The 27,764-nt window shown below is 42.0% G+C and overlaps 1 protein-coding gene across 5 annotated transcripts in view; it reads left to right on the forward strand.

The window, feature by feature from the left end:
* Positions 1–27,764, forward strand: part of ldb2a (LIM domain binding 2a) — a 458,572-nt gene that overhangs the window by 192,242 nt on the left and 238,566 nt on the right. For 3 of the 5 annotated variants that reach the window (XM_067989451.1, XM_067989468.1, XM_067989477.1), the window contains exon 1: positions 5,393–5,827. In XM_067989451.1, coding sequence (XP_067845552.1) covers positions 5,696–5,827 — 132 coding nt within the window. In that variant the 5' untranslated portion in view covers positions 5,393–5,695. Of the gene's footprint in view, positions 1–5,391; positions 5,828–27,764 lie in introns of those variants that run through there. The other 2 variants (XM_067989459.1, XM_067989447.1) reach the window with 2 other exon arrangements.

The following is a 27,764-nucleotide window of genomic DNA, read 5'->3' on the forward strand; positions in this document are numbered from 1 at the left end:
TGTGTCCTCTGGTTCTCGACCCTTCCGCCAATGGGAACAGTTTCTCTTTATTTACTTTATCTAAACCCTTGATGATTTTGAACACTTCTGTCAAATCTCCTCTCAACCTTCTCTGCTCTAAGGAGAACAACCCCAGCTTTTCCAGTCTTTCCATGTAACTGAAGTCCCTCATCCCTGGAACCATCCGAGTAAATCTCCTCTGCATCCTTTCTAAGGCCTTCACATCCTTCCTAAAGTGCGGTGCCCAGAATTGGACACAATACTCCAGTTGTGGCCGAACAAGTGTTTTATTAAGGTTTAACATAACTTCCTTGCTTTTGTACTCTATGCCTCTATTTATAAAGCCCAGGATCTCGTATGCTTTTTTAATCGCTTTATCACCCTGTCCGGCCAATTCGCAGATCTGTACGCATATACCCCTCTGTTCCTGCACCCTTTTAGAATTGTACCATTTAGTTTATATTGCCTCTCCTCATTCTTCCTGCCAAAATGTAACACTTCACACTTCTCTGCATTAAATTTCATCTGCCATGTGTCTGCCCATTCCACTAGAATGTCTATGTCCTCTTGACATCCATCACTATCCTCCTCACTGTTTACTATACTACCACGTTTTTTGTCATCTGCAAATTTGGAAATTGTGCCCTGTACACCCAAGTCCAAGTCATTAATATATCTCAAAAAAAGCAATGGTCCTAGTACCGACCCCTGGGGAACACCACTGTATACCGTCCTTCAGTCCGATAAACAACCGTTCACCACTACTCTCTGTTTCCTGTCACTTAGCCAATTTTATGTTTACTGTTGCTCAATAAACTGGCCCAGAAGGGAAACATAGAATTTGTTTTTATTTATGTACAAATTAAATACAGTACAAAATAGAGAAGTAAGCTGCTTGAAATAAAGACATACAGTGCCATGTGTACACGAGGTTGGCAGGGGATCAGAATACTGGTCTATTTGGAGTACTGCCTTGTGGATTTGTGCATTAGACTGCATCCCACATTACAATCTCACCTTGGTTCTTTTTCTCATTTTGCAAAGTTGTATTTCATTACTGCTTCTATGTTGCAAAGGAATTTTAAGCCATAGCATATTGGTGAAAGATTTTTAGAATTCTTATTTTTGCAGTGCCACCTCAAATATGTCAAGACATATGTCTTGGTTTAAAATCTCAATATAGTGATGGAAAGCTTGCCCTATCCTATCTCCAGTGACTGTCACCAGCGCCTGTGGTAGTTTTTGGCAGATTGTAAGCTTGTGGTCTGCTACGTGCGAATTCTGTTTAAAATTCCACTATAGTTCTAAAAAGAAAACACTTCAAAAGCTAGAAGGACAATATGGTAGAATCTTTCTTCCAAACACTTATTCGTGCCCATGTTTATCTTCTCGCTTTTGTATGTGATTAGAATTCATCTCACAAGCACCAGTAGTGTGCCAAATAGCCCAGGAATTTAGGTAATTTTTCTTCGTACCCATGAGACCTTTTAAATGTTTAATGCACAAGGATGTCAGTCCATCTCACCGGATGGTTGATTGACCTTCCAGAGTGTAACCTTGGTTACCATTTCTTCCTTTCCTTTAAGCTCCATAACTCTCAAGAATTTTGGACAGAAGTCATTCTGGAAGCTCGCAAGTAGATTTCTGACCTATCATATCACCTGGCAATTCACATCTGTCGCCCTTGCAGGCAATGAGAAATTTTGTACCGTTGCAATGGACGTTTTGGAACATTGTGCTATTCACTGTCCATTTAATGGTATGTCCACTGTGGCATTAACAATAACATGGTACAATCCAGGCCTTGATATGTGATAGTTTGGAATTGAAGACTGCCAAGGTGCATAATGTCTATCCTCCCACTCTAGTGAAGAGATTCTGGAAAATGAGTCTGATATCAAACCTATTATACCTGCAGAAAATGAAGTGTGTCAACCTGCATCTCAGATTACTCGCCATTAGTTTCGGGAGTACTGTACTGCTGCTTACCTATCTGGGTAGCACATTATCCAATGATGGAATAATGAACACAGAAATTTCCAACCTTTTCAATGCTAGTCCTGCTTTTGGTACACTTTGCAAAAGAATTTGGAGTCTTTGGGCCAGGTTTTATTGTCAAAATAACAGTGAGGCTAATGGCGCTCGCTTTTATTTATGCACAAATGGTACAACAATGTCAAGCGAGGGGCAGATGCACGGTTGAACTCAAAAATAAGCAGACCTGCATCTTCTATGAAGTAAATCACTCTTGTGTATGTGCTGTGGCTGTGAGAGTACGATGTGACCCATTTCTTAGATGGCAAAGGCACATAACAACAACAACAACTTTGATTTATATAACACCTTTAACGTAGTAAAATGTCCCAAGGCGCTTCACAGGAGCGTTATCAAACAAAATTTGACACCGAGCCACATAGCACAAAACTACCTATAGTTTGACTTGCTAAATGGGCAATCTTATTTAGAGAAGCCATAAGGATGACAAGTATGGGAAGTGATGTTCCACGGTAGGAATTGAGGCAATTTGTTCGGGAAGAGTAAAGGGAACTTTATTATGCATCTGGACATGTATCTCCTGACTGGGACTGCTCAATGCTGACAGTGGGTGACAACCTAGAAAATTATTAATTCCCCAGTATTGACAGCCCTCACTTTGGTGAGCAGAATAGTTCCAGCAGCAACTGCTTGCTTCTCTGGACCCCAGGCACGATAGGCACTGAGCCCTGGATAGATGAGCACATGTTCTCGTACCCGGGTTCCAGGTAATGTCTTCCAGCAGCTGGTGCCCAAGTCTGAGTTTCCTTATCACTGATGTAGTAAACATCTGCTATCAGCATATGGACGTAAGAAAATGACAGGCAGGAAAAGACCAGTTGGTCCATCAAGCCTGCCCCAGGGCCCAAAAGGGAAAAAAAAATCTGGAAAATTCCTCTTCGACCCCCCCCCCACTCCTGCCAAGCACCACATGACAACCAGTCCACATTGACCATGCTTATCTTAATTTGTAAACAGCTTACCTTTTATAAGATACAGTCTCTGCCCTAGCCAAGAATCGATCCAGGCGGGCAGAAAATTAGCACACGTCGCACGAGCCAGCATATTATTCCCCCTACTCTCTATGAAATGAAGAACCATTTAGCCTATTCCTGATCTTGCGTAGCTTAAATGGTCCTCCCCAAGCTGTCAAACTAGAATAATCAATCAGTGCGTATGCGATCCAGCCCTTTCATTACTTTATATACCTCTATCAGATCACGTTTAAGTCTACACTGCGCTGAAGTAAATAAATAGTGGCTAAAGAAAAAGACAAATGTCCCCCTCCTCCACAGTTCTCTCGACTTGATGTTGCTGAGTTGAACTTTTATAATGTCATATCAAGGAGAGCTCCACGCAAAATTTCAGTTTCTGGGTTGACTAATCAGAAAATTTGAAGCGTGAAAGACAGCAAAAGAGAGGTGTGTGACATTTAGGATTAAGTTAGTGGTGCAGTGTGCTTGAGTCCTAAAACACACCGACGATCTGCCATATGCTGAGTTGGCTAAAACCTGGGAGCAGGTTTGCTGTCATGGGGATGGCAAGGTCTTGAAGATGGCAAGGAGAAACCCAAGCAAGGGAAAAACAAAAAGGAGAACATGCTTTGAAAAATAACTCAAAAATAAAAGCAACTTAGATTTCTATAGCACTCTATGTAGAGAGAGATATCTGAGCATTTTGTTGGACATTGATAGCCTTGGGCTTCAAAATAAATAAATCAATTAATAACATTATGTGACAGTTCTGTGGAAATATACTTCCACTTCAACTTGAGACTGAGTTTGTAAAAATCTGATCATCTGACTGGCTGCACAAATCTAAACCATCCAGTCTAATTCAGTTACCCTGACAGTTTTATCACATATTTCAATATTTCAACCACTTCAAGGTTAGACTGTTCTAGAATACTTGGGTATTGGAAGGCTGTCCCTGAACCTCTTTGTTGGTTATGAAAAAATTGAGATTTAAGATTGAAATAATATGAATTATGCTGTTATCAAAATTCTGAGTTCATTGGAATGCTAATTGCCACTTTTCCTGTAAAAATTCAAGAGATTCTGAAACTAATTTAGCCTGGTTTTTGTCTATAAGTTTGACAGGCTGAGGAAGAAATGCAACAGTCTCCAGAAACTTTTGTTTTATAAAATGAACCATAGCACTTTAGCAACAGCACACAAAGTCAGGCAAGGGGCAGAAATAATTAATTTCCATCGTACGGAATCCAGTGAAACGAGAGAGCTATTTCCTGTTCTATTAGTTTGACACTTTTATATATTGGAATGAAATTACTTGTAGTCAGAGTGCACATTTCTGGAGTAGATGTTAGGACTTCAGGACTGACATAAGTTTTCATAAAATAAAGCATCTTGATGAAATTATATTGCTGAAGTAAAATGTTTCCAAGAAAATAGTATCTACTAAAGAAATATCCACAACCAGTCATGTTATATACCGCATCGCTGTAGAAATAATTTAATATGTGTAAGTAATTTGCTTTACTTTCCGGACCCCAGGAACCCTGTCATATCAGTTTAAATGTGCATCAGCTCAATCTGTGTTGCAGTTAGAACACAATAATTTGGACTGGTATAACCTGATTTTAAAAAGTAATTGGAGGCAGCAACTTAGTATGTCATTGTTCTTTTTGTAATATATGTGCACTCAGATGTAAACAGAGGGTCAAGTCTTCATGCAGCCATGTGACCTTCTCAGCAGGAAAAGGGGAGGGGGCGGGGGTCATTCAGGGAGGCTCCCCCTGACAGTGACTATTTAAAATGTGTGGAGTCAAAGAGTTAAAGCATGTCAACGCATCAGCATGTTACCAAAGATGGAATATTAGAAACATTTTAATATATGATTTTAACTGTTAGAGTACTTTGCTAAACAGTTACCTAATGATAGCTTGAGTAGGATGGGATGCTATTCCAGACCCCCAGGAGGCTCCCTGTTACTGGCATAGTATAGCCTCCTTGTCTTGAGATGAAAATTTATGAGGAGGAAATCATTTTTGCTCGTCTTTGAAAAACAACATTCAAGGTTTTTCTTGAAACAAAAAAATCTGTCTTCTGAAAGCAGTCTAACAAGATACAGTGACTTAATTTTATTCTTTAAAAAAAAAATATTTCTGTTATTCCAGTCTTCCCTATTTGTAAATTTAATCTTAGGAGTTTGACAGTTCAATTCAGTTGCACGGTTTAGTCAGTGTTAAGAATGCTCTTTAAAAGTGAATGAAGCAAGTGTGCCGTTTAAAGTGTTAGTGTTAGAAAATGCAGCACTGCAGTGTGGAATATTCCTTGCAGGAGGTATTTTAGTTCAGGCAGCTGTTCAACCACCTATATGCTAACAAGTCTTGCTGCCAGGTTCCTGAGGGGTCCTTGCTGGGAAAAATTAAAACCAAACCTCAGACCTCTCTGTCAGCTTGAAGAATTATATTTTTGCCAGTCTTTGGAGCGGACAGGAAATGACCCTTTCACAAACTGATTTTTTAAAAACAAGTTTTTCTGCCTAGAGCTATCCGGTCTTTCTCTTGCAGTAGAGGGCTCCCAGAGCATTTCCCAGTGTGTTCTGCTGGTAGCTTGCCTGCACTGTAGCCTGAAGCCCATGTGCACTGTATGGATGTTGATGTTACAGTGTGTAGCTTGATTCTCTGCAAGCATCCAAGATGTCCAGCACACCTCATGACCCTTTCTATTCCTCTCCTTTTGGACCATTTTATAGGAGACACACGCCATACGTGGTACAGCCAGACTATCGGATATATGAGCTGAACAAGCGGCTGCAGACTCGCACAGAGGTAAGTCCGTCAGCCTTTTTAAAAATAGCATATAGTACTTCAAATGCTGTTTTGGGATAATTTTGCACCGCTCATTATGCTGCTTGAAGTATTCCATTATATGCAGAAACACATGGCTGTGATTATATTTGTAATTAAATTATGTGGCCTCTCATTATCTCTTGATGCAAATTAATTGTTTAACTTGATAAAAGCTGCCGCTTCTTCGCAGAATTTAATGAAGCCAAGAAATGAGGCATTTGGTTTTTTCGCAAGGTTGATCCTCCTAATGCAAAATGTTCTTGTTTTGGGGGAGGGGGTTCGATGGTTAAGTAATTTTCAATGGGAGGAAAAAACTATCCCACATTACTGAAGAGAAACATTTAATTTAGATTTGCATTGGAAGAGTACCTGTGTTTACACTGAAATTATCACAAGCAACACAGTGGGAGCATATTGCTGGATCAATGACAGCTGGTTGTCTGATCTTACTGAAGTAAGAGGTGTTTGGAAAGGCTCTTACTGCTGTATTAGGGACAATAATTAGAGGCTGAAATGGAAGTTTGTCTTTCCTATTGTACTGCAACAGAGCTCAGCTAGTTAAATTTAAGGAAGTGACGGGGAATGTACAATAAACCAGCAGGCCTGTTAATTAAGAGGAAAATCAGATTGTCGTAGGTCTTTTGTCAGACAGTTGCTCATGAATTTACTTTTTATGTATAAAGGCAAACAAGATATTTATTACAGAGCTAAATTTTGTAAGCGACGTAAATGATATTATGTATGTAAAGTGATGTATTGTAAACATTACTGTGTTAATCTGAGGTGAAAGCAGGCTCAGGTACTGGTTGGAATTTATTTTGACACTGAATAAATCTTATTATTTTTTTTGCTTGTTGGATGTATTTATGTCCAGTGGCAGGACTTCTACGCTGATTAAAAAATCAAAGCAGGATCCTCTCTCTCATTACATAGATTATACTGTGAGTAGAAAATATGATGGGGAAGAATTGCTGTATTGGAATGATTTGATGAGCTTTATCAAAATCTGGAGGCTTCTGATTTGTATAATTGTAGCATTACAAAAAAACCTTTCTGTTTTTGAATAGTAGGGTTACCTGAACTAGAGTCTGTGTGCACAACATTGCTTCTGAGATGTGTTATCATTCTGCATTGAGCTGCATTTACATTTTTCTTAATGTGATTGGAACAGCCTGCAGAGTTTGACTTTTCCAAACTCCTGATTGTTTTTAGTAGTTACTTACTGATGTCAGGTTGACTTCAGTTTTATTCACCAAGTTTTGAAAGTGCAGTTTCTTAGTATTTGCCTGTGCGTCTTTAAACATTGATTTTAAGCAGAGTGAGTGTGCAGCTCTAATTTCAGTGTTTGATATATTGTAATTGTATTTAGTTATATTAATGTACTGTAAATAGAAACAGTTGATGTTTTACATCACATTCTTGTCCGAATAGAGATATTTATTGTTTTAAATATTTGGGGAAGACACACATTCTCTCCACAAACTTATATTATTGATGCTGTTGAAATTGATTGTAATTTCTAAGATTTTAAGTTTAAGGGGGAAAGTGTAGAAAGGTCAGAGCATAAAAGCTTAACTTTCATAAGTGTTCTTGGAGCATAATGTACAAGATATGCATGTGTATTTTGGCATACAGATCCTATGAGGAAATAACTAAAAAAAATATTGGGAGTACACTAGTGTCAAAGTAGTTAAACTTCTGTTGTTTGCTGTGAGTTGTAGTGCCAGTGTTGGAGTGCGAACAGCAGTTACGAGGTGTTGACAACAGATTGCTTTTTATTCTCCTTTAAGCTAAACCAAGCGATGGCCAAGTTCAGCAGTTCCCAAAGTACAGATTAGTAATTATTCAGCAACTCCATCAATCTTTATTAGATGTAGCAGATTTAATGAACTCACTGTAATAGTTCAGATGGTATTTATTAAACAATCAGGAAGAGATATATTGTAATGAATGTTATATTTCCTTGAATATTGCTCTTTCGTCAGCAGCTCTTTTATCATAGATTAAAAGGAGCACTTTGAATATTTTTTATTTTAAATTTTAAGAGAAAGGTGGTAACAATACTTAGAACAATGTCTTTTCGCCTCTGAAACTTGGGCTTCAATTTGTTTTTCTTAAAATGAAGTCAATTCATTGTTTCTTTTACTTTTTAATAAATAATCCTTTCCACAGTTTAGTCCTTTCATGGGGGGGTCTGAGAGCCATTTGGGTTGACTCTTTGTCCAATTCTTCTTCTTCTCCCCACCCTGGCGGGAGAACTTCTTTACTAGAAACCGTCACAGATGCTCACCACATGGGTACTTGTGGCGTGCTGCATTAGTGCATTGTGAAGTCCCACGATGCTGCTGTAAATCTCTTTGATTAGGAATTAAAATGATATGAATTTTTGTGGTCTCTGTTCAGCTCAGTACGAAATGTTCCTTACACTTACGACTGATTTGTGTTGGTTGGGTAATCTTGCTTATAAAGAAAAGAACGAAGCTTACAACACAGGAATAAAGAGCGGGTGCATGGTTGGAATAGGAGTTTTTCTGAGTTTGGGACTGATGCGATGTTTAGGGAGATCATCATTTCATCCACATCACATCGTAGCTGACCTGTGAGTTCATGATGTCACTGGAATGCATAGTAGAACAATACTCAGTTACACAGAATGGATATCCCCCTCGTTCTCAACTACTGAAGACAAAATAAAACATGTCTCCCTTTATGTTTGCTCGAGACATTACTTATACATTTTTTTGTGGGTCATGCTGGCAGAGCTGCATTTATTGCCCATTCCTAGTTCTACTCTGAAGGTTGTGCAGACCACTTAAGAGGGTATTTAGAGCCAACCACATAATGTATGACTGGGGTCACCTGTAGGCCAGACCAGGTAGGGGTGGCAGGTTCCCTTCCCTGAAGCGTGTTGTTGAACCAGTTAGGTGTTTATGATAATCTGGCAACATTTCTTGGTCATTTTTCAGGTGCCAGCCCACAGATGACCAGATTTATTGAATTCAATTTCACAACTTGCTTTGGTGGGATTTCAACTCGTGACCTCTGGGTTGCTAACCCAGTACCACAACCACCAGGCTACGATACAATTGATGCTTTATTTAATACTTAGACTCCAAACAGATCCAGGAAAATTCTTGTTCAAAGGCTTTTTTTTTCAGCCAATAAAAGCCTGGACATGGCGAACTGGATGGCACAGTGGATGAGTTGCTGGCCTTTCACCTTCAGAACCTGGGTTCAAATCCTCCTCTGTCTGTTAGCTGTAAGGGTCCTATGTGCAGTGGAGTTGGGCAGGCTGAACTCAGCTCCTGGTGGGCATGGCCCTGCAGCACAAATATGAGAATTCACAGGATAGAAAAAAATGTCACTCTGGTGCAGTATGGGGTGCTGTTCTGAGTTTGGGGCTTAGGGATTTTGTAAGGGCAGAGTAGGAGGAATTTACTCTACATCTGTTTGTGATTGATGTTAACAATGAGTGCCTGAAATGGAAAGACTTTTATTCGCCAGCACTAAAATCCTTTTCCTTGGTGAGCACAAAAATCTAAAACAATTGATTTTTAAAAAAGCCCAGACTTGAAAGGTTGACTTGGTCACATTATATATGCAGCCATGTGACTCTTTTAAGGTGTTTGTCCTCATCAAGGCAGGAAGTGGACTTCTGAACAAGGATAATTAACTCCAGCCCCTGGAGTCTGACAGTACCCAGATGAATAAACTTGCCTGCAGTGCTGAGAGAGTTAAGAAAAAAAGTCCTTGTGAGTTTGAAGATATCTGACTCAGGGTAATAATTTGGCTTGATTGAGTCCAACTTGTTTGAGGTTTTAAAATTGGATGAAAGCTTTGGGATCAATAGAGACTTCCCCCACCTTTTTTTTTTCAATACACAGTAAAACTACAGTACTGTGTCGCAAATATAATTTAGTAAATTCATAGCTAAAAAATTCAGGATTTTGTGATTTTGCATTTCCCTGCAAATCAGCACAGCGACTGATAAAATAAAAGATGAGTAGGAGTGTGTTACTTGTGAGATGACAGACACGTATGTGATCTGTAAGTTAGTTTGAAGCCAGTACATGCATGGCTGATGAAGTTGTGAGTTTCTGCTGTGTAAAAGAAAAAAAGAATAGCTGTTAACATATTTGGGTGTGCTGACAAGGGTGTGGGCGACAAGGAACCACATGCATCTGCCCTCAGAGGTGATCAGGAGAAAATAAAATCAGAAGCAGAAAATTCCAGGAAATAATCTCAATACTGTAATATTTTTCAGGGTGCACGCATGTAGTTCACAGAGATCTAGAAGACCGAAAGTAGTTCGTACAAAAGGTAAAACCACGGATGGGATTCTAATGACACCATAACCCCTGAAAGCAAAACTCAAATGATTTGTGAAGTCATCTGAACCACAAATTTGTGTTACAATTCCGAACGTATTCTTGAGTCTTTTTATTTCATATAAAATGACTTGGCAATCACTGTGACCCAGCCATGAGTATTCTGCCTGTTGAATGTGCCAGTGTTTGTTAATTTACTCGCCCAATATTTATGCCACTGGCAAGTTGGGGGAGGGGGGATTTACAATATGGTGATAAGCAAAATAATGAGGACAGTGAGGTTGGAGGAAATGGTGTTATTATGAGGAAATAATCCACATTGAAGTTGCTGGAATTTTTTCTACTGAGGTACATATAGTAATGTTAATCAAAAAACAAAGCCTCCCACCTCCCCCCCCCATTCATGAAAATGATTGTACCTATGGAAAACAAAATGACTGTCTCATAAAAGTACCAAGCATTCTAACGTGTTTTATCAAAGCAGACAGTAGTATTGGTACAAAACTAATTCACATCTTCCATGAGTCATTGATGTAAATTGCAAACAGTAGCGTTCCCAAAGCTGAGCCCTGAGGCACCCCACTCAGTACTCCCTCCCCCCATTCTGACATAACTCCTCCAATAAGTACCTAATGTTTTCTATGCTTCAGCCAGTTTCCTATCCATTCCAAAGATTTATTCCAAAGATTTAACCCAAGTCCCCATAGCTTTGAGCTTAATTAATAGCCTTTTGTGTGGAACTTTGTCACATGCCTCTGGAAGTCTTGTTACACTATGTTGTAGGATTTTCCCACAGCCCACTTGGGTTACCACTTCCTCAAAGAATGAAAGGAAGATGGTCAGTTGGGATCTCCTTCTAAAGCCATGGTTGCTAGGTTATTATTCTACAGATTATCCTGAAGTTTCATCCTGGTCATTTCTATTATTTTGGACCCAGCTGAAATAACTCTAATGGGTCTGTAGTTGCCTGTGTCAGTTTTGTTACCCTTTTTGAGTATGGGCATCACATTATGCTGTATCCAATCTACCAGTTATCTTCCCAATGCCAATGACTCCCTCATAATGAATGTCAATACCATACAAATCTCCTACCTAGATGCCGTCAGTAGCCTGGGATAAATACCATGTGCTCAATTTTGAAATGGTGGTGGGTTGGCAGCTGGGGGAGGGGGGGCGGGGGGTGGGGTGAAGGGCGCGTGGCAAACCCAGATTTTAAAAAAGTACCTTTTCCAACGTGATCGCAATGTAATTGACGGTGATTAAAGTACTTTCCAGGTTTCACGCCAGCCTGATTGACAGGCTGGCTGCCGACAGGAGCTGCAATGCCAAGTTGGGGGGGTGAGGGGAAGAAAGAGTGAGAGAACGAGACTTCATCCGGCGCTGGAACAGAAGATTGGGGGTGGGGGTGGGAGGGAAGATCAGGGGGCGGGGGGAGGAGAGGGGAAGATCGGGGCGGGGGGGAGAGGGGAAGATCAGAGGGGGGAAGAGGGAGAGATCGGAGATGGACATTGGAGAGGGAGACATTGGACATCGGAGCAGGGTGGAAAGGTAGGTTGATTTTGTGTATTAATTTTGCGCAGTGTTTCTTTTTGAATTTATTACGTTTATTTTTACCTGATCCGGCCCTTCATGCCTGATTTCACCAGGCTTGAATCGGAAACCGTGGGAAAGCCGCCCAGGTGAGTTAAAAATCGTTCTAACTACCTAATATGTGATAAGTAAAGTACCTAAGTACCTCATTGAGGTGCACTTGGTTCTTAACTATCATCCCGCCGGCTTTAATTGCCGGTGGGACTTCTGGATTCGGGAAGCATGTGCGCACACAGGTGCGTCTGTGGGGAATTCGGAAGTCGGCGGGTTGGAGCCGGCTTCTGAACCCGCTCTGCATTTTTGCAATTTTCGCAGCCCCAACGCACCCGCAATTTAAGTTTAAAATTGAGCCCATGTATCCCTTGAGATTTATTTGTTTTTAGTTCTGTTAGGCTGTCTAGAACTTCCACCTGGGTTATATTAAAGTCATTAATTTTGCTTTGGTTATCTCTGGTTGGGAAGGATATGTTCCTTATGTCTTTCCTAGTGAATACTTAAAGGAAGTGTGGTGGAGGCGCCCTTGTAAAATTGAAAGAAGCAATATCTTCATAGTGACATCGAAGATCAAGATGCAATGATTGTCATGCTGGTTATGTTGCAGGTGGGGAGAAAATATAAAATACCTCACACAGAGTATTGTTAATTCAGAGCAATTTGTAAGCCAACCGTGTTTGTTGGTGAACTGGATACCTACGATTATCACCACTGTAAACTTCTGAATTCTATCACAGTTGAGCATTGAATGCATATTCTGTGAATTACCTGGTTCATGTACTGTCCGACAGGATTTCAATCGAAGTGTTGATAGTGAATGGCATCTGTGTGGCTATGTTAAAGTTATAATGCAGCACAAGTTCAATGTGACAGATTTAAGTATTTCCATGTTCGAGGTGAGATCAAGACTCTCAGATATGCCTTGTACATTTGTAGACACTCACCTCTGCTGTGTGCTGCTAGTCCCTGCCTGTCAGGGAGCTAAAAGCCATCAGTCTATAATGGATATTGGCATCCTTTGTAAATATTGTGCGTCAAAGCGATGTTAATCTCAACTGTAACCAGGAAAATGACATAAAAATGAATTGTGTTTACATTGAGATTTTAGGTTAAGTAAAACCACAAAACAAACTTGTGGGATGTGAATTTTAGCTTTAATGTTGATGCAACAAATACTTAGTGACCTGAAGATTTGATTTGTGTGTGTTTTTTGTGTAATTTATTGCCGTGCACTGTTCCCTAGTTGAATCAGCAGGAGACCTTCTCTAGATCTCTCCCAATGCCTGCTCTGTAGCTCTGCTAAGAGCGGTGCACAACTGACCAAGTTTCACTCTTCCTCACTGTAATAAAGCACCTATCTCTCGCTTGGCACCACTGCAGGGCTGCATACTCTGACATTGGGGTTCCTTATGTGAAGAATCACCAATTGGGAAATTTCCACTGCTCGCTCCCTATACAGAAATCGCATGCGTGTGTATAAAGAATGTGTTCACGATTTGCTGCAAACAGTTGAATTCTTTCCCCATAATGTTAATTTCCTGCACTGCATCTCAGCCTTCTGCAGGGCAAATTACTGTTCTTAGCTCAGGTAAAGTCCAGGGAGGGGATCAGCAGTGCCTGAAAGGGTAGAATGCACTGCCTGAAAAGGTGGTGGAAGCAGATTCAATAGTAACTTTCACAAGGGAATTGGATAAATACTTGAAAGGGGAAAATTTGCAGGGCTATGGGGAAAGAGCAGAGGAGTGGGACTAATTGGATTGCTCTTTCAAAGAGCCAGCACAGGCACAATGGGGCGAATGGCCTCCTTCTGTGCTGTATCATTCTGTGATTCTATGGGTGCTTGGGCTGGTAGGGAACATTGGCAGGTATTCCACTGTAAGGAAAAATGACATTCCATCTGATTGAGCTCTGACAGCTGTACAAGGCAAGGAAAATGGTTCCTTGGCTTGTTCATGTGTCCCAGCTGCAGATAATGACCTGAAAGTGAATAGCAATGAAATAATGTAGGAGAGAGAGAGAGAGAGAGAGGACAGTGAATACTGTAGTGGAAATGAAATGTGGAACAAGTCAAATGTGTGTGAATGTGATGTGCCTCTCATGTAAACAAATAAACAGGCACATGGGCAACATTAGTGCCAAACTGATAACAGTCCATTGCGAAGTGTTGAAATTTGGGAGAAAGGTCAAACATTCCAAGAGCAAAATGAATATTTTTGAAGGGGGAAAATGTTTTTATTTGGGTGATTTTACTTGTGCAGAACTTTTTAATACTTGGTGCATGTGTTACACATTTTCCTCTCTTTTGTATGGACTATAATATATTGTGGTGTTGAAAAAGGGTTGTCCAAACACATTTTTTGTAAGTGCCTGCTTGAGTCTGATAGACGTACAGAAGCACTTGATACATAATGAGCGATTCACACACTTATTCCTTGTCCGTGTTCTCAGCCCCTGTGTATGTTTCGATGATGTGAGCAAAAGAACTTGAACGTTGAACTGTCATTTCAGGTTAACGGTCACATCACTCAAACCTAGCAAGATCAAAACGCGACAAGAAAGGAAGATAAAAACACGCATTAACCTTGAACCCTTGGATTCATAGGATAGTTGTTTTCTCTTCTAAAGCAGTAGTTAGGATGGTGAAGGGAAAGGGTTAATGTACATTTATCACACTGGCCTTGAAATTATGCGGTGCAAATATTAACATGCAATCACTTGATCCATTTGTATGAAACTCCTTTGTCCACTTAAATGGCAGATAAAACAGTCTCATAGGAAATCATTAAGCATTTGTACGCTCTTATTTACACACCATAGTTTTGAGGTCTTTGAATAATTGGACGTTGCACTCTACAAGTGACTTGCTTAACCGCATGATGAACGTGTGTTACCAGATGGTTCATGCTGACAGCTTTTTAATGTGTGAAGTTTCTCCCAAAGTCAAATGGATTTTTTTTGTGCCATTTGAATTTTTTTTTGTCATAATTAGTATTTTGTTACACTTAATGGCTTCAATTTTAAAGGGGGACGAGTATGATGTGCATGAGCGCCCAAGTGGGCGGAGAACCCGCGGAGTCTGGGGACGTGAAATCGGCCGGGCCTCGTTACCATAGCGATTTTCTCACTTACTGCCCTCATTTTAACTGCCCCCCACCCTGCCCGGTTTCCACCAGGTGAGGAGAGGAGGCCCAATGTTTCTATTTGATCCTATCTTTAGTTAGAGGTCCATGTTCCTGTAAGTGGTTCTTACTATTGCATTGTTGATGATCTTCATGTAGTTGCTGATAGTTGCATTAGTCCTAATGAATGAGTGAGAGATTTACTGAGTTATGTATATTTATGAAGTAAGACTCTTCACTCTGCATAAAAAAAAATCATTTTAAACAGCCAACATTTAATCAACAAACTAGAAGGGATTTTGAATACATTTACTTGACTCTTCATAAATTGTTTCAGTTGGTATTTTGTAATTCTAAGCTAAATGATCCCTTGGCTTATCAGTGCCTGAAAGGAAAGTAATATTGTATGCAGCTGATCCTTTCATAGATGTGTTTGTTTTAGTGTGTCTGAGCAGGGTTTTAGGAAGCGAGGGTAGGGGCACAGGGACCTCAGAAAGATGAGCAAAGTAATACTCCATTCAATGTCCTGGATTGTGGTGGGCCATCTTACCTCCCCTCTCTCACTGACAACATGCTTGGGTGTGAACAAAATATTTTTCTCTTTAAACAAATTCCTTTTATAATCTGATTTCAAGATAGGAAGTGTGACCTGTAATAAGAATTAAAATAAGATGGAATGAATGGGAAAAGCTAACATGGATCTCGTGGTACCATCACAATACAATCACATTACCTATTGGTCACACACATCTTACGAAAAATGCAACTAGGTGATGATTCTGTAAAGGGAACTTGAAGAAGGTTAACTTTATTTTGTTTGAAAAACACACATCACATTTTGCAAATGCGTTGACTGTGTGCTTATCCAGAATTAACAAAGAGAATATTTAGCACATTATAGACCCCTAGACTATGACCATGTGTCAACTTTTCAACAATATAGTGCATACTTTTGTGCATGTCTTTCTATAGGATTTGAGGAATCTTGCCTTCAAGATTCAGTGACGGGACATGTAACTTCAAGATAAGGCTGTACGATAATACGTTGAACCTTACTTTTTAAAAAGTAAATTATTCCGTAAGATACTTCAAGTCAAAATGAGATGTTATAAAATTTAGATTACAGAAGACTGGTCTCCGCATTGGTGACTCTATTTCCACACCATTTCTGTGATGAGGATGCTGGGACGTGACATTTAAGCACCTAGCCTCAGGCTCCCAGCATCCCTGCTTCTTCCTCAGATCACTGGAATGTGCTTCAGTCAGTGAGAGAGGGAAATGCTCAAATAGAAACAGCTATATTTTCATTTATTACTGTTATTTTATGTGCATTATGTGAGGAATATTATAGTGCTGGAACATTTTCCTGTTTTTAGCACCCAGTGTCAACATCAAGTATACTCAGGTCAGGTATTGTATGGCCCGATGTAAAATAAAGGCCCTGTACCCTGCACTAATTATGTATTTTAATCTCAACCTTAGAAAAGAAAGCATGAGTTTTTTACACCGGGCGTTCCTATGGCTTGACTGAGTGAAACTGTCAATATAATGTCAACTTGTGCCAAATTATCAGGGGTGTCTTAACCCATGTAGTGCTTTTACATATTTAGAATATGTGATAAAAATATGTTTATTATGGAGACCCCAAGATATAGATTCTGTGTGTGCCCGATGATATTTGTGAAACTTGTGACGCCCTAAAAAATAAGGAGATACAGCGGGGGATGTGTTGAGATCGAAACCCGGGGTGGCGGGGTGGGCAGCTCCTGTAAGATTTAAGAATATTTTAAGTCCTTTGTACACCTTTAATACCTTTATAGAATTGCAGTCGACAATTACTACTAATCTAAATCAACTAGGGCTAAACACAGATCGGATAGCAATTCATTCGGACTAATAAATTATCATTCTGAATTTGATATATGGGATGCCGTTGGATCAAAGAAAACAAAGGAGTAATGTGAGCAGCCTTTTAGGTTTTAAGTCGGGAGAGAGAATTGCATTTAAATGCAATGTGAAGTTAAATCAACACAGGGAGTTGGGAGGGGCGGAGAGTTGTCATTAATGCGCTGAGCTCCTCCGGTACAACTCTCCCTTTTGGTCCTGACCACGGCTGCTAATTTTAAGTTTCAAACATGAATTTAAACTGGAATAAATCTCTTGGTGCCCCACACCAGACCAGTCACACTCCTGATGTCACTTGTCTGTATCTAAATGCACTAGTCCTAGTCTATGAATCAATGCTCATTTCTCAGGTATAAAGGTGTTTTGTAGATAGAGTTTAACATTTAAAATCTTGTGTAGACATTACATTGGCTACAAAATAAACTAATTAAGCTGACAAAAGACTGCCAAGAGAAACCGCTTTTCAAAGCTATCACCTTTACTTGGATCACTGTGTGAGAAGTAGTGGCATTGGGGTCAGAGCTGTTCTATTAAATGAGATGCAGGGATGCACTTTATTAAGGAGCATTTTAATATTTCTTTAAACACTTTTTATAAGGTGCTGGTTTTCGTTTTAAAAATGAGAACCTCTTAAACCCGGTGTATTTTATTTCACTTGCCTGCCTTGCAGCCAAATAATGTGAGAAATCACGCATGTAACAGTCAGCCAAGAATTAACAAAGGGAACATGTGTAATGGATTGCAGCGGGTGAATGGTGCCAGTTTGCAAATGAGCTGGAAATGTATGCTGCATGTACCTAACTGTAAAGAAATGCATTCCTTGTGTGTGTTCACTTTATATATTAGACAAAAGGCAGGAGATCACAAATAAACTAAAAAATCTATGAATTACATTTCTTAATATTTTCCCCCATTTTCTATGGGAACAATTTTTACTATAATATAATCAAAAGACCAGTGCTAAATAATTCTGCTGTGTGGTTTAGTTCAATAAATTATTTACACAATTTCTAATATTTTGTTGCTTAGTATTTGGCTATTGGAATAAAGAGCTTGAATGGTAGGGTTTGTGATGAGGAAGGGCTGGATGCAGAATGGTAAAGCACTGTTATTTTAGGAAAGCAGCGTAAAGCCGTGGTTCATATTGAACCAGTTTAACTCTCTTATAAAGCTACAGATACAGCCAATCGCTATTACGTTGAACAAAGCAATTTCTCACCACTTGTAACACACAGCCACAGTTTATGATGTGGTGATTGACCAGAGTTAAGATAATGGAGCATGCTCAGTAGCAAAAGCAGAAGGAACAGAAATTGAGGAAGGTTTAATGTGAGTCTGCACTTTAATGCAATACAATAATGTGCTTAATGGTCAGCAGAACAGGGGCTGCAGTAGACCAGGACATTCATCCTTCACCTCCATGGCTTGACTGATGAAAGTCTATTCTGCTTGCTGTAGAAGTCCAGGATGAGGTGAACTTGGTAAGTCTCAGTTCACTTCCTAGTCGGCGTGGGCACACGATATAAAAATGTCCACAGTTTAGCACAAATTGACACTAAATTGGCAACTTTATTCAGAGAGGCCATGGCCCCAATTTTAGAATGGAGGCAGGATGGCAGCGGGGGAGGGGGGGGAATGGGCACGTGGGTAACCCGACTAAAAAAACATGTCCGTTCCGCATGCGATCGCAAATGAATTGGTGCCACTTAACGTGGCTTCCGAGTTGGCCGTCTGAAAGCTGCGCAGTGGGTGGACTGCGCACCCGCATCACAGGCTGTCAGCTGGAGGAGCTCAATTTAAAGGGCCATTGCTCCAAAGGCTTTTGCTGGAGCAAAGACCCAGAAATCACAATGGAGCAGCACAGGTGCAAAGCTGCTCCAAGGTTCAACGTTGCCTCACTCCAGGTGCTACTGGACCGGGTGAGGAGGAGGAGGGATGTGTTCTACCCGGCAGACGGGAGGAAGTGGCCTGCCTCTGGCACCACCACCAGGAAGGCCTGGCTCGAGGTGGCAGAGGAGGTCACCAGCAGCAGCAACATCTCCCACACCTGGATCCAGTGCAGGAATTGTTTCAATGACCTAACTAGGTCAGCAAAAGTGAGTACACTTATTGATTCTCCTGCATTCAGTGTTGCACATCATCCTCCCAGCACCCAACTCATTCTGCACTGCCAACACTACTCCATCACATCACTCCTCACACGCACTTAAGGCTCATCCTCAACTTACCTGCACTTCCTGAATACTTCCTCACCTCCCCATTAGTCACCCCACCACTACCACTCACCCCAATCCTCATCCAATGTCATGGCTTTGTCTCATACTCACCCTCTGATGCACCTCTTTCATGGTCAGCCTCACCCAAAGCAATGCATTCATCGATTGGCCACTTCACGATCACTCACTCACACGTCTGTTCTTTCTCCCCTTCTAGGAGAAAAGAGCGCAAAATGCACGCGAGAGGGTGAGGACTGGAGGGAGGGCCACAACAAATAGTGGTCCTCACAGAGGGGGAGCAGAAGGCGCTGGAGCTCAGCCGTACCCTCGAGTGCCTGTCCGTCGGGGACGGCGAGACTGATACCCCACAAACATCTGCTGACACAACTTTAACATTTCATCACACACAATATGAATTGATGATAACATGCCTTGCCATGTTCAACACCTCAGTAAGCTCATCGTAACATGACACACCTGTGATGATGCTTAATATTGCCTTCTGTTCTCTTACAGGCCCTTCAACAACCACAGTGACAGCAGAGGGCAATTCCTCAGAGGACCTGCCGGCCTCTGAGGGGGCATAATGAGCCATCCACCAGTGCAGATACTCACACCTCGGTGGGTTCTAGCAGTGAGTTAGTTGGGTTGGCACCTGGTGAGTCACCATACACAAGTGAGCACGAGCAGACATTGGTGGCAGGGGCAGCTGTGTAGAGTCCGTGTCGGTGGGCACACTCTTCTCCAGGCTCTGCTCAGCTGGACACAGATGCTGAACCCCAGGGGCCATCCTTTAAAAGGAGAATGATCGAGGGGCAGCAGCACATTTGCGAGGTACTGGAACAGGTGCCACACACACACTCCTCAATAGCGCAGAGGATGGAGGAGTCCAACTCCTGCATGAATGGAATGGTGGCACAGGTACGGGAGGGAATCTCTGAGATACTTTTACAGGGACGTGAGCAAGTGTCTGAGATAGTGTCGCAGGTAAGTGTGGGAATGTCTGCGATGGAGAGAAGGCTAGCCTCCATTGAGCTTCAAGCAAGGCTCACAAATGAGTCCATTCAGGCCCTGACAACGGCCGTTCGGATTCAGGGTGAGCAACATTCTGCCACCTTAAACAGGCAGGCAGATAGTTTACAATTGGGCTTTCAAGGCCTCTTACATGTCCTCCAAACTGTTCTCCAGCAGGGTGGTAAGAGTGATGTGGGCCTGGTCCAGGGGAGGGATGATGGCGAAAGGGGAAGTGTGGACTTCACTCAAAGCGCTCCCAACTCTCACCCGATGCCCCCTCTCAACCAGTACACGCAATGCTGCCTCTCTCCAGGTGGCCGAGTCTGCCCCTGCACAGGTGCAGGTGGAGCAGTCTTTGGAGGGGCCCTCACGGGCTCCAAAACCCAGAGGGCGTTGGCCGAAAGCATCTAAGCAGTCAGGGCATGAACTTGAGCAACCTGCCACTACCTCTGCTACAGCCGCACCAGGGAGGAAGAGGAAGCCTAAGGATTTGTGAGCATGAAGGGTATGCACAAGGGTCTTTGACAGATGGTTATGTTTTTCATTTATATTGGTTTTGGTTAAAGTTACATTAAATGTTATCATTCTCACCACTACTGCCATGTCTTGCCCATTCTTGACTGGCTTTTGTGAGAGGGCCCTTTCATGAGGTTCACCATGAACGGCGACACTTGATGCCACCCATTGGGTCACTTTACAGTGGGTGTATGTGTAGTTGCAGGACTGTTTTGTGCAGGGGTGGGGGGGGCAGGGGGCTGTTGTTGGCGCTGCTCTTTTCAGGTGGTCTGAGTTGTGTTGTGGAGCTCCAAGTGGCAGAAGTGCACGCCATGCCTGGCAAGGATGGTGATGTTGCTCGTCCTCGGATGTAGTGGTGAACACAGCCATCGCCCCCCCCCCCCCCCCCCCCCCCCCCATTCCTGATGGTGTCAGTTTGAGGGGGTCCGAAAAGTTGGTAAATATGTGTGAACAGAAGAATTCTGAGTGGAAACTAAGGATTTTCAGTGAAAACACAAAGATCTCTCAGCCAAAAGTTTGCCTGAAAGAACTGAGTGCCCTACAGCAATGACTCACCTTTTATCCCCATCTGTCAAACAAGCATTTGAATGTCCAACTGGCTGCTGGCTGGAACACGTCTGGTAGAAGATGGAGTGTTTCCCACAGCACGAGAAACACGTTGAGGATGTTTGAAAATCGGATCCCTGCCTCAATGTGCACAAAATTAAGTACTTCAAATATCTAAATAACTCTCTTAAGTTTCTTCCCGCCGGCTTTAATTGCTGGTGAGACTTCCGCATTTGTGAGGCCCGCGTGCACACAGACCCGTTAGTGGGGAACCTGGAAGTCTGCGGGTTGGAGCCAGGTTCCGAGCCCACTCAGGATTTCCCCAACTTTTGGAGTCCTAACGCACCCGCTACTTCACTGGAAAATCGGGGTTCATAACTTTGGTTGGCGTCTGATATGGAAAAACTGCTACTAGTGGGGGTATTATACTGAACATGGGGTTAATGTGAGAGAATAGCTGGAGCTTTGTTTAGCAGCAGGAGATGCTGCACCTGATCTGGAGCATTTGATGCTATTTCTATGCCACAGAAGTGGAAAAGTGTTCACTGGAATCCCTCATTTTGGTGAGCAAAAACAAAATAATTGGCAAAAAATACGAATTTGTAAAAGAAAAACAGTCGTTAACTAAAAATCTTTTTAGCTTATGTCATTGTTTTTTTTTGAGATATGAAAGCTTAAGTGAATATAGGTAATGCAAAATCAAAAACAATTATTTTGCTTTGGCTATTTCTAATAATTAAAATAAAGATGCGAATTGCGATCCCAGATAGCTCAGTTGGTTACAGCTGAGGGTAGTTGAGCCTCAGTTCCCTTTCCCCCACCCCCTTCAGATTAGCGATGGTAAAATAGGTACAACTTCCACCTCTAAATGCTGTTCAGTGCCCCCTGCTGGAAGTCCGTATAGGGTGAGGACACAGTCAGGCTTTGCTATGATGCCCCTTGTAGTTGACTAGTCTGCTGACATTGATTATCAGGGCTTACACGTGAATTATCGCCCCCTGCTCAAGGTACAGAAGGATGAACATCAAGGACGCAAGATCTTCAGGAGAGTAAAAGATAAAAAGGAAGGAGAAAAATAAAGTGTTTAAAATCTATGCTAAATAATACTTGGAACTGCAGTAGTTGTAGCAATGCCACAGTGGTGTGTACATTAGTGAGCTGACCCAAGGCTAAAAATCATAGGACATTAAAGGGAGATAAAAAGGACATTAAGTGTGAGGGGATAATGGGGCCTACAGAAATTTGTCACACAGTGGATGACCACCCTGTTTTATCTTTGCTGTACTGTGTTTCACTTTTGGCGGTTTATCAACATGATCCTCATTTACTGGTTTCCATACTTATAAGCAATGTGTAAATTTTGATTTTCCAATATGAGTTTGTAATTTGAGTCCTAACAAATACATAATTGTAAAGCATAGAAAGCAGGCTTCAGCAGTTGAATAAATGTTGGGTGCAACACATTTGTTGTTGTTGTGAATAATGACAGCTGTGAAGCCTTTAATTACTGCACTAATGTAAAATAAGATCTTAAATCAGGTGTTTGAAATCAAAAATCATGTTGCTGTTAAAATCCAGGATTTTGTTTTTTACTGGGACTCACTCATTCTTGAAAATTTGTGCTTATACAAAAGATACGAAAAATCTTGCTCGACACAAAGCTGGTGCACGTCCAATAGCAGCTTGTTGCAATGAAAAAAATCAGGAGGTAGAAGAAAATACACAAAGGAAGAGGCAGTCGGTAAAAGGAAAAGAAAAGATCAGAAATAGCTGCATGATTTATTGAGGAAAGAACTAAGGCACTGAAAAGGAAGAAATAGTAGGAGAGAGAGCAACCAAATGTGTTAGAAAAGTTGTAAAATGTAAAAAATAAATTAAAGTAAGAAACTGAGAAAAATAGTAATCATAAGAAACAAAGTCAGCAATAACTTCTTTCTACACTTCACTATGCATGATTGCTGTGTGTTTCTCTCCCCTAAAGGGTGCCTCCCTTGACTCCCACTCCCCACACATCTTACATTCTCCAAACCTCCAATCTCTCATGTTGTCAGCCCCGACTATATGACTTGCAGTGCCGTTTACTTGTTGTTCAGCAACGGTTGTGATCTGGTGACTGAAGGTGCCAGCTGCCATTCGCTGCAGCCATGTGAAGGAGTTCTGATTTCTGCACTTTGAAAGTGTGTCAACGATTTTGTACACCCGTGCAAATATTCAGCCTGATGCGAATTCCAGGAAAATTCTGATCTCAAATAGTATGCAAGACAAAGCAAAGCAACTGGGATTTTCAAAAACAAACCCGGGATATTTTGCACAATCCGGGGCACTCGAGAAGTATGAAAACAAGTGACCCAGAATTTGTCTGCTTGTCCCTGCTTTCTGCAAGCTTCTTCAGAGGTTGAAAACCCTGGGTGATACTACGACACACTGGAATTCCCAACAAGCTGGCACTACAGAGTAATAAGATGTGTGCTTCCGATCCTAATTGTGCCAGTGTGGGGTAACAGCCAGCAGAGGTCAAGTAATTCCGCACAGGGAGGAAGAGAACGTTGGCGCCCTTGTCATCTTGGGCTCCTCACGTCTTAAGGTTGACAATCTTGACAGAAGCTTGGGAACGGTTCTCCAATCCATTGTCTCAACTAGGGAAAGAGTGTGTGGCATTGGAAGAAAATGATAACTTGGATGGGAATCAAATAACACAATGCAGAATGGAATACAGTGGAGTCTGTACTATCTGGTGTTACTGTCAACTCCACCTGCTTCCTAAATCAAAATTCTTTTATGCAAATCCTCATTCATTTGTGATCAGAAATCAACACTTTTTCTGCTAGTGTTTGCCATCTTTTTTGAACCTTTATTAGTGTCCATTTACACTTTGCTTTTAAGTGAATAAGTCAATTAAAATCAGTTTTTGTTGTTAATTTAAAAAGCTGTTTTTCTGGGGGATAGGCTTTCAAGTTTTAATTTCAGTGCAAAGAAAATGGGAGAAAATCAGCAGGATAATATTGAATCCTAACAAAAACAGGTAAATTGAGAAAGCATCAATGAAGACAGTTTTTATTTTGAACATTACTAAAACTCAAGAAAGCAGGCAAGTGACTTAAAAAACATACGGTTGAGCTAAATGACAACCCACAGTTATTTATGCAGTACATGGACACCACTTTTATGGCGCTCACCATCAGACTTTTGCTTAATTTCGGAAAGAATTCTACCCGAGGGTTAAAAGTAAAATTGTAGAACTGGGGCCAAAAATCCATGGCCCATCTGACATACTCCTGCTACAATAGCAGGTTGAGTCCAGAGGGAGAGCCGCTAATTAGGCCATTACAAAGGCAGTTTTTGCTATGCCTTGTTAGAGACGGAGCATTCGCCTGCCCCAATATCCAGTGATATGGTGGGAGTGGTGGGGGAGGGAACTTACAGGCTGGGAGCTCCTTTGTCCCTGGCTTGGCAAGATATAAGCAGACCAGTACACCAAGAAAGCCTGTGTATAAGCCTGCCAGTCAATGGAAGTGGGGCCTACTTTGGAGATCCAGCCCTGGATTGTGGCCTAGACCCTAGAAGGTAGAAAAACATTTTCTAGGGCCTTATAGGTCCCCTGTAAAGGGGCTTGATGGGGTACTTAGGTCTTTCTGGGGGGAGGGGATCATGCCTCACAAACCCAGCATCCTCTGCCAGGATTCCCAGCTTCTCCATCGTGGGCACCTGAGATTCGCCCCTAGTGGCGCGGGTGCCCATCAGGCTATGCAAATTAGGCAACTTCCCCATGATGCCATGAGTCATTGGCACTTACACCAGGATCAATGGCCTGTGGGTTTTGAACTCCCACGTTTATTGTTGTGGCTCCAGTCACTTAACTGGCTGCTATGACAGTGAAATAATACAAATTGTTGGAGATTATACACAGGGGAACAGCTGTGATTTTGCTTTTAGTGACAGTGCCCAAGTGTGTAACCTGAATCAGCCTCTGATTGATGATCTCGGTCTTCAGGGGGCTATCAGTGTGATAATGGTGTCAGTGAACTGCTGTCCTTGCTCCAAACTTAACTCGGAATTAAAGACCGACATTTGCTGCAGCATGAAGAATGATGCAGTACCTAAAAGAAAGATCCAGTTCTTAAGAAAGAGATCCAGGTCCCCTTAAAATAAATCCAAATTGCACAGCTTTTGTTGCAACAGTGTTGTACTTACATCACGTAACATGTGTGCTGACATCACAGATGTGAATTGTACACGTCTCTGAACCTGATCCTAGTAAGAAAACAATGGGAAATTTTTGAATTTTCTTCCCTTATATTTGGGGGTGGGGGGAGAAATCATTTTTTTCCGATTAACCACCTGAAAAAAGTCCATGGAATTTATCGCTAGAAATTCATTTAAAAAAATCATCTTAATACATTTTAATCATCCCTAAGAGTGAGATAGCTCACATTATTAAACCCAGTTGCTGCCATTGTTATTTGAGAATTATTGCATTTTAATGATATTTTGAATCTATGAGGAATTAACCCTTTACAAATGAAATAATATAATCACACTGAGAGTGTAAATTAACTTCCCATTGTTCAGTTTTTCTCTAATGTGGTTACACTGAAGAAGGAGAATGTAACGAAAATCCCTCCAAAAGTTGGTAATAAAAGTTGCTACGCTTTTCTTTACAGAAAGACACCCTGAGGGTTGTATTGGATAATCCCTGAAACCGGGCACGGGGGTTGCAGTGCGCGATTAACCGGGGTCCGGTGGTTGAGATGCAGGCAGCATGTAACATCCGTGCTGCCTGGTGATTTCTATTATTGCTGCGTGCCGCCTGCCTGACCTGTCGTGTTGAGTGGCTGCTCACCAGCAGGGGGCCCAGATATCGCAAATTGCTAGCACCACTTAAAGGCAGCCTCCACCTCTTAAAGGGGCGGTGCAGTGTGGCTGCAGGAAGTGGTGGAAATCAATTGTGAAGTGAATCTGTGTGGCAATATAGTGAAGCATGGTGCTGATGGGACCTTTGGAAGTTTTAATGAGCAATAGCTGGGCTGCTCAACGTTTGCGGGACTCTGATATTTTCAAAAATATAAGAAACGGGTCCGCACGGAGTCTGAACAGAGATCAGACATTGCACACGTAAAACACAGATGCAGGTCCCATCCCTATGTTTACAAACTGTTGAGTTATTTTACAACATTGAATGAAGGTTGTGCACTACTAAATCACACATCCTCCAATCTGCACACCAGATCCCACCAATCTGCCGATCTGAGTTGGTACCAGGCCTGCGAGAGTGCGTGCACCAAGGTTCTCTGATGATGCACTAGAGACCTTAGTGCAAGAGGTGGACAGAAGGAGGGGCATCCTATATCCACGGGAGAGGGGGCTAAGATGCCCTCCAGACATATGCTTCCAAGACAGTAGGGATCGGAGTCAATGCCAGGAGTATAGCACCACGAACATGAATGCAGTGCAGGTAGAATTTCAGTGCTTTGACGTTAGTGGTCAAGGTGAGTGAGGTCAACTGTCAAGTGGCCTCTCCTACCAACTGCACCACTAGCCGCATCCACTGTTCCACGCACTATACCCCCTGTCACCCAACTACCAACCATCTCTTTTCATCAATACTCAACTCTTCCAATCAGATGCTTCCTTTCACCCTCACACATTACCACTGTTGCAAGCTGCACACTACAATTCACAGGTCACACACACTGGCAGCTATTCAACCATAACAGGCACATCACTCAAATCATCTTGCAGGACACTCACTGACACACGTACCACTTTCTTGCAGGAGAAGGTGACGCATAACAGGAGGCAACAAGTGGCAGTAGCTCCATGGAACATGAACCTGTTGTCCTCTCTTAGGATGACAGCATTCCTGTCCCACCCCTGCCACTCCGCCAGTGCCCTTGCTGTTGCCTGTCAGCTAGCAAGCCAACTCCCTGTAGTGTTGAAACTTTATTAAAGGAACATAGGAAGATACGAACAGGAGTAAGCCATTTAGCCCCTTGACCCTGTTCCACCATTCAATGAGATCAGGGCTGATCAGTAACCTAACTCCATATACCCACCTTAGCCCCATATCCCTTAACACCGTCGGTTAACAAAAATCTATCAATCTCAGATTTAAAATTAACAATTGAGCTAGCATCAACTGCCGTTTGCGGATGAGTGTTCCAAACTTCTACCACCCTTTGCTTGTAGAAGTGTTTCCTAACTTCGCTCCTGCAAGTCCTGGTTCTAATTTTTAGGCTATGTCTCCCAGTCCTAGTATTCAAGTATAGGAGACCTCCAAAAACAGGTACAAATGCATCAGCAGACAGAAGCAATAATCCAGCAACTAACCTGTAACTCCTGCATGAACCTTTTAAATTGCACTGATGGCGGGGGTTCTTCCATGCTGTTTATGACCTGTTCTGCTGTGCGAGGTTAGGACAGTGCATTGGCTGGAGCGTTGGATTCCACAATCACATCTGTCCCTTTAAATCAGTGTTGCACACTGATCTACCGCTTATTCTCCCTGCTTTGCATGGTACCGGCGTTCGTTATCTGTGCGTGCGCGAACGCTTTTACCAAGATGGCATCTGATGCATGTCACGCTAGAAGTGTGCGCGCGCGTGTCCTGGATAGGAGTCCGTGTAGCGCCTAGACAACAGGCGCTCCACGGCCCAATTTAGAGCCCCCTCTGTTTTTGCAGACTGGTTTT

The sequence above is a fragment of the Heptranchias perlo genome, chromosome 1, assembly GCF_035084215.1.
Source record: "Heptranchias perlo isolate sHepPer1 chromosome 1, sHepPer1.hap1, whole genome shotgun sequence".
In the NCBI taxonomy this organism is placed as follows: Eukaryota; Metazoa; Chordata; class Chondrichthyes; order Hexanchiformes; family Hexanchidae; genus Heptranchias; species Heptranchias perlo.